The sequence below is a fragment of the Coregonus lavaretus genome, assembly GCF_964263955.1.
Source record: "Coregonus lavaretus genome assembly, contig: HAP1_SCAFFOLD_3794, whole genome shotgun sequence".
NCBI classification, from domain to species: domain Eukaryota; kingdom Metazoa; phylum Chordata; class Actinopteri; order Salmoniformes; family Salmonidae; genus Coregonus; species Coregonus lavaretus.
The window spans coordinates 25,550-33,856 of NW_028164782.1; the positions used below are offsets into that span (position 1 = coordinate 25,550).

Here is an 8,307-nt window from a genome sequence, read left to right on the forward strand (position 1 = left end):
GCATCATCGGACTGAGCTTGTTGTCATTGCAGGCAATCTCAACGCTGTGCGTTACAGGGAAGACATCCTCCTCCCTCATGTGGTGCCCTTCCTGCAGGCTCATCCTGACATGACCCTCCGGCATGATAATGCCACCAGCCATACTGCTCGTTCTGTGCGTGATTTCCTGCAAGACAGGAATGTCAGTGTTCTGCCATGGCCAGCGAAGAGCCCGGATCTCAATCCCATTGAGCACATCTGGGACCTGTTGGATCGGAGGGTGAGGGCTAGGGCCATTCCCCCCAGAAATGTCTGGGAACTTGCAGGTGCCTTGGTGGAAGAGTGGGGTAACATCTCACAGCAAGAACTGGCAAATCTGGTGCAGTCCATGAGGAGGAGATGCACTGCAGTACTTAATGCAGCTGGTGGCCACACCAGATACTGACTGTTACTTTTGATTTTGACCCCCCCACCCCTTTGTTCAGGGACACATTATTCAATTTCTGTTAGTCACATGTCTGTGGAACTTGTTCAGTTTATGTCTCAGTTGTTGAATCTTGTTATGTTCATTCAAATATTTATACGTTAAGTTTGCTGAAAATAAACGCAGTTGACAGTTAGAGGACGTTTCTTTTTTTGCTGAGTTTATAATAAACTCATGTATTTCCAGTGTTACGTATTAGTTTCTAGGGCACATTTGCTTCAACAGTAGCTAGAATTCATATAGGCTCAATATAGGCTGTATCTCAATCAAATCAAATAAACGTATTTTCTGGTGCTCCTAACTTTTTAAAGTTGTGCTACCAATGAATTTGTTAATTTAGAGGCCTGCACACGCCACACACACACACACACACACACACACACACACACACACACACACACCTCTCATATACACACACACACACACACACACACACACCTCTCATATACACACACACACACACACACACACACACACACACCTCTCATATATACACACACACACACACACACACCCACAAACACACACCCCTCTCATATACACACACACACACACACACACACCTCTCATATATACACACACACACACACACACACACCTCTCATATACACACACACACACACACACACACACACACACACACCTCTCATATACACACACACACACACACGCCCCACACACACACACACACACACGCCCACACACACACCTCTCATATACACACACACACACACACACACACACACACACACACCTCTCATATACACACAGCACACCTCACACCCCAGGTCTCTCCTCATAAACCCAGTCCAAACCTCAGTTTGTTTACTGTTAGTGTTATATGAGAAATGTTTGATTTTCTTGGTGTTATTGACTAATACCCCCTCCCCCCCTTCAGGTATGTCCAGGGGGAAGTCTGTGATTGGTTCATTGAGCATCATGGGCGGGTCCAGCGGCCCACCGTACGACCGCGCCCACGTGACCGGAGCCTCCTCCTCAAGCTCCTCCTCCACCAAGGGCACTTACTTCCCCCCGGTACGACACACACACACACACACCTTACATACACACACACACACACACACACACCTTACATACACACACACACACACACACCTTACATACACACACACACCTTACATACACACACACACACACACACACCCCTTAGAGACACACACACACATTACAGACACACACACACCTTACATACACACACACACATACACACACCTTACATACACACACACACACCTTAGAGACACACACACACACACATTACAGACACACACACACACACACACACACACACATACACACACACACACACACACACACACACACACACACACACACACACACACACCCCTTAGAGACACACACACACACACCCCTTAGAGACACACACACACATTACAGACACACACACACACCTTACATACACACACACACATTATACACACACACCTTACATACACACACACACACACCTTAGAGACACACACACACACATTACAGACACACACACACCTTACAGACACACACACACACACACACACACACCTTAGACACACACACACACATTACAGACACACACACACCTTACATACACACACACACACACACACACACACATTACACACACACCTTACACCAGTGTTCATTTCGTCAACAAAAATAGGGACTAAAATATTTGTTAAACTTTGACAAGACTATAACTGACTAAACAGACCGTGAAAAAACTAGAACTAAAGGAAATAATTTTTCATTTCAGTTGACTAAAACGAGACTAAATGATCTCAGACAAAAATCGGACTACTAAGTGGACTGATTATACATATTGCGCAGGCGACTCTCCTGCTTCCCCCATAGCTAACCAGTCACCAGCAGCCTTCTAGTTAGCGACCCTTGACCTGGTTAAGAAACACAAGCTGCTTTACTAAATTAAAAACTATAGCAGCATTGACTTTAATTGTAAAACAACAGTCTAGCCATCTTCTTCTCTCCCTTCAGTATAGAGAAGTTGTCTCTTTGAATTTGTAGTCTCGTTCAACCCTCCCACTCTTCCCTACTGCATTTCATAGCCAGGTTCTGTAGCCAAGCCCCCCCCCCCCCTCTTCCTCAGAAAGAACGTCTTGATTCTAGCCCGTACCGTTCAAAAGATATGACCTATAATACCGGCACTCAATTATTTTATTTATATCGTGCATTGACGGGCCGCGTTTTACATTCATGAAGCATATCGCAGGCTGTTCTGAAACTAGGCTACTAGCGGACCGGACCGTTAGCCATTTGTTTAGGGCTACACCTTGTTCAGTCATGTTACCTCATTACCTATAGCTAACAACCTGGGGCGCGTTCAGCAGGATGCAATTATTATTACATTTTACTTTTTTATTGGTACCCCTTTTCCTCCCCAATTTCGTGATATCCAATTGGTAGTTACAGTCTTGTCCCATCGCTGCTACTCCCCTACGGATTTGGGAGAGGCGAAGGTCGAGAGCCCATTGACTCAGTACCAGTACTCCTTGTATATAGTCTGGTTATTACCCCTACTCCCTGGTACCCCTGCCCATTGACTCAGTACCAGTACTCCTTGTATATAGTCTGGTTATTACCCCTACTCCCTGGTACCCCTGCCCATTGACTCAGTACCAGTACTCCCTGTATATAGTCTGGTTATTACCCCTACTCCCTGGTACCCCTGCCCATTGACTCAGTACCAGTACTCCTTGTATATAGTCTGGTTATTACCCCTACTACCTGGTACCCCTGCCCATTGACTCAGTACCAGTACTCCTTGTATATAGTCTGGTTATTACCCCTACTCCCTGGTACCCCTGCCCATTGACTCAGTACCAGTACTCCTTGTATATAGTCTGGTTATTACCCCTACTCCCTGGTACCCCTGCCCATTGACTCAGTACCAGTACTCCCTGTATATAGTCTGGTTACTACCTGGTACCCCTGCCCATTGACTCAGTACCAGTACTCCTTGTATATAGTCTGGTTATTACCCCTACTACCTGGTACCCCTGCCCATTGACTCAGTACCAGTACTCCTTGTATATAGTCTGGTTATTACCCCTACTACCTGGTACCCCTGCCCATTGACTCAGTACCAGTACTCCTTGTATATAGTCTGGTTATTACCCCTACTCCCTGGTACCCCTGCCCATTGACTCAGTACCAGTACTCCTTGTATATAGTCTGGTTATTACCCCTACTACCTGGTACCCCAGCCCATTGACTCAGTACCAGTACTCCCTGTATATAGTCTGGTTATTACCCCTACTACCTGGTACCCCTGCCCATTGACTCAGTACCAGTACTCCTTGTATATAGTCTGGTTATTACCCCTACTCCCTGGTACCCCTGCCCATTGACTCAGTACCAGTACTCCCTGTATATAGTCTGGTTATTACCCCTACTCCCTGGTACCCCTGCCCATTGACTCAGTACCAGTACTCCCTGTATATAGTCTGGTTATTACCCCTACTCCCTGGTACCCCTGCCCATTGACTCAGTACCAGTACTCCTTGTATATAGTCTGGTTATTACCCCTACTCCCTGGTACCCCTGCCCATTGACTCAGTACCAGTACTCCCTGTATATAGTCTGGTTATTACCCCTACTCCCTGGTACCCCTGCCCATTGACTCAGTACCAGTACTCCCTGTATATAGTCTGGTTATTACCCCTACTCCCTGGTTCTCCTGCCCATTGACTCAGTACCAGTACTCCCTGTATATAGTCTGGTTATTACCCCTACTCCCTGGTTCTCCTGCCCATTGACTCAGTACCAGTACTCCTTGTATATAGTCTGGTTATTACCCCTACTACCTGGTTCTCCTGCCCATTGACTCAGTACCAGTACTCCCTGTATATAGTCTGGTTATTGTTCATTTATTTTGGTACTATTTCCTTTATTTTATTTTAGTGGTGTTTCAAGTCAGTTTCACTGTATAGTCTACACCTGTTGTATTTGGCTCATGTGACAAATAATATTTGATTTAAAACTTTTCTCTCTCTCTCTCTCTCTCTCTCTCTCTCTCTCCCTCCTCTGTCTCTGTCTCTCTCTCTCTCTGTCTCACTCGGTCTCTCTCTCTCTCTGTCTCACTCGGTCTCGCTCTCTCTCTCTCTCTCCCCCTCTCTCTCTCTCTCTCTCTCTCCCCCTCTCTCTCTCTCTCTCCCCCCTCTCTCTCTCTCCCCCTCTCTCTCCCCCCTCTCTCTCTCTCTCTCTCTCTCTCTCTCTCTCTGTCTCTCTGTCTCTCTGTCTCTCTCTGTCTCTCTGTCTCTCTCTGTCTCTCTGTCTCTCTGTCTCTCTCTCTCTCTCTCTCTGTCTCTCTCTCTCTCTCCCCCCTCTCTCGCTCTTCTCTCTCTCTCTCTCTCTCTCCCCTCTCTCTCTCTCTGTGTAGATCCTGAACCCTCCTCCATCTCCTGCTACTGTCAGGTCTCAGTATACCATGGAGTTTGGCTACTCCTCCAACAGCCCGTCCACACACCGCTCATACAGGTAAAACACTCCTCCTACAGGTAACCAGGTAACACGCTCCTCCTACAGGTAACCAGGTAAAACGCTCCTCCTACAGGTAACCAGGTAACACACTCCTCCTACAGGTAACCAGGTAACACACTCCTCCTACAGGTAACCAGGTAACAGTCTCCATGGTTGTCTCTCCTAGAGGCTCCAGTGAAGACTAACCCTAAACCACCAAGAAGGAAACTCAACTCTGGGATTTATTTTCCATGTTATGTTTCCAGAGGGCAGTGGAGGGATATGTAGTCTGCTTTATAATGTAATCAGGCTGTGGGATTTATTGTTCAGCTGGCTGTTGTTCGGCTCCATGAAAAAAGGCATTCCTGCAGCACATGCAGACACTGGGAGCGATGTGTTACTGTACACAACCCTGTACACAACGTTACAACAGAGTTCTGCTTCAAACACTGTTCCTCTGTTTACCGTCTGGGTTGGTGTTTAGATACAGATACACTTGGTTGGTTTGACTGCAGACTACAGAGAGCGTGGACGTGTGTGTGTGTGGACGTCTGGACGTGTGTGTGTGTGGACGTCTGGACGTGTGTGTGTGGACGTCTGGACGTCTGGATCTGTGTGTGTGTGTGTGTGTGGACGTCTGGATCTGTGTGTGTGTGGACGTCTGGACGTGTGTGTGTGTGGACGTGTGTGTGGGGGGGGGGGGGGGGGAACAGAGGCCACACATTACTAAAGGATTATTATTCCTCTGAGATCCAATGCTTTATTCCGGCAGAAGAGTTTATCCAGACAGACAGACAGTTAAGAAATAAAGCTCCACAATATAATGTTACTGAGAGATCCTGGAAGACTAGTCAACACAGAAAGCTACTGGTTTGATCAGTTGCTGAAGGCTCACTTCTTCTGTCAGGTTATTAATGCATCTCCTCTCCTCCTTGTCCCCAGTTACCGGCCCTACACCTACAGTCACTTCGCCCCTCCCACAACCCCCTGCTCCACGGACGTCTGCGACAGCGACTACACCCCCGGGCGCCGCGCCCCGCCCACCTCCAACTCCGCCGTCGCCAAAGGTTACACCAGCGACCTGAACTACGACTCGGAACCCTTTCCCCCGCCCCCCACCCCCCGCAGCCAGTACCTGTCAGCAGAGGAGAACTGTGAAAGCTGCCCCCCGTCACCCTTCACGGAGCGCTCCTACTCTCACCACCTCTACCCCCCGCCCCCCTCACCCTGCACAGACTCCTCCTGAAACCCCCCACAATGCACCTCTCTACCACCAGCCTCGGACCCCTCGGCTGTACATAACAATTGTTGATATTATGAATCTAAAAGAGGGGGGCGAGGAGAGGGGGAAAAGATGTGCAGAAACGACAGAAAATATGAAAAGGAAAGAGAAACACAGGGGGCTCGCTCGGTGGAAAGAAAGAGCTCCGGAACATTTGTACATTAAAAATACAAAAAAAGCATATTTATATATTTTCTATACAGCGTTTACTGGATACGCCATAGAGGTTTGGATTAAAACATTTGTACATTTTTTTTTTTTTTTTTAAGAAAAAAGTTTTATTAAAATCACCACAAACATAAGTTGCCTTAAATCCAGAAGATACAAACAGTTGTCTGTTTTTACGAGGCTGGAAGAACATTAAGCACATAGATGGAACTATCTGACGCCAAATAAGACTACACACCTTTACAACACTAGTAACAAGGGAGAGGGTGGATGGAGTGGCGAGGCAGGATGGCGCCCCCTTGATGTGACAGACAGGTACTGCACCATGGCGCTCTGCAGTCTGGGCAGCCATTTTGTAGTGGATCAGTGATCCCCATAGTAACAGACTGAGTGATTTGAGCTCCTTTATGGTTTCCTGGTTTTCCAGGACCTTCTGTCTGTCTGTCAGTGTGTACTGCTTCAACTAGGTCAGGGTTCTTCAATTCCGGTCCTGGAGGGCCCGAAACACCTCTGTTTTTCCATCCTCTCCTTCTAATCAGGGGCTAATTCAGACCTGGGACACCAGGTGAGTGCAATTAACTACCAGGTAGAAATAAAAAACAGAAGTGTTTCAGCCCTCCAGGACCGGAATTGAAGAACCCTGAACTAGGTACTAGATATTATACAACCTCCTTATCAGAGTCACCTGACCCCTGATCCGACCCAGGCCCTAGGTCCCCTCATCACTACTCCTGTTCCCCTGGAGACCTACAGCCACAGCACCACTACCACTACACTCCTGACCGACCGACCGACCGACCGGTCCAGGAAGGGGTGGGGGTACAGAGGTCGAGGTCAGGGTTCACAGAAGGTCAGAAAGACGTCGTCGTCACGCTGTCTGTCGCGTGATGGGGGAACAGATCCACACAACATGGCTCCTCCCATCTGATGAGGTCACATCGGGCACAATATTCAACCAAAATCTATGTTCTGTCATTTGATGTTATTTGATCATTTTTTTAAATGTTTTTGGTTTTAAGTGCCAGACTGCAACTGAGGATTCTCTTTATTCTGTCTGAATGAGACAGACCCAGAATACATCTGTTACTTACTGAGGGGATGGTTATCTATCCTGTCTGGAGGAGACAGACCCAGAACACGTCTGTTACTTACTGAGGGGATGGTTATCTATCCTGTCTGAATGAGACAGACCCAGAACACGTCTGTTACTTCCTGAGGGGATGGTTATCTATCCTGTCTGAATGAGACAGACCCAGAACACGTCTGTTACTTACTGAGGGGATGGTTATCTATCCTGTCTGGAGGAGACAGACCCAGAACACATCTGTTACTTACTGAGGGGATGGTTATCTATCCTGTCTGGAGGAGACAGACCCAGAACACATCTGTTACTTACTGAGGGGATGGTTATCTATCCTGTTACTTCCTGAGGGGATGGTTAACCATCTTACGCTGTAACCTACCTTCTGAGGTCTCGCTATCTTTCACCTGTAAACTCTGTCTGTCTCTGTCCCCCCCCCAAGGTCAAACTTTTCCACAGAGGACTGGTTATTGTACCTGATCAGTTCTTCAACTTCAAATCATTTTGGGGTTTTTTGCAAAGTGTTTTAATATTTTTGTACCACATAGTGTATATACCGTATTTATAAGCTATAAAGAAAAAAATCATTGTATATCTATTCATTAAATTCTTGCAGTACTTTGTCATTCCGTCTTTTAGTAGATGCCTCTTTCTATTTTTCTACGATGTGTCAGTCAGTCCAAACGTATGGCGACAATCTTAGACAGAATCAGTCAAAGGGACAAACATATCCCTGAGTCCTGTCCTCGTTCTGAGTCCTGTCCTCGTTCTGAGGCCTGTCCTCGTTCTGAGGCCTGTCCTCATTCTGAGGCCTGT

At 47.2% G+C, this 8,307-nt stretch overlaps 1 protein-coding gene across 1 annotated transcript in view; it reads left to right on the forward strand.

The window, feature by feature from the left end:
- The window catches only part of LOC311116638 (low-density lipoprotein receptor-related protein 6-like), a gene marked incomplete at its 5' end in the record, with an annotated part of 30,905 nt that extends 24,500 nt beyond the window's left edge, over positions 1–6,405 (forward strand). The window contains 3 exons of the mRNA XM_084191695.1: positions 1,362–1,498; positions 4,881–4,978; positions 5,903–6,405. Of these exons, the coding sequence (XP_084047821.1) occupies positions 1,362–1,498; positions 4,881–4,978; positions 5,903–6,206 (539 nt within the window). The remainder of the gene's footprint in view (positions 1–1,361; positions 1,499–4,880; positions 4,979–5,902) is intronic.
- Between the last annotated feature and the right edge of the window lie 1,902 nt (positions 6,406–8,307).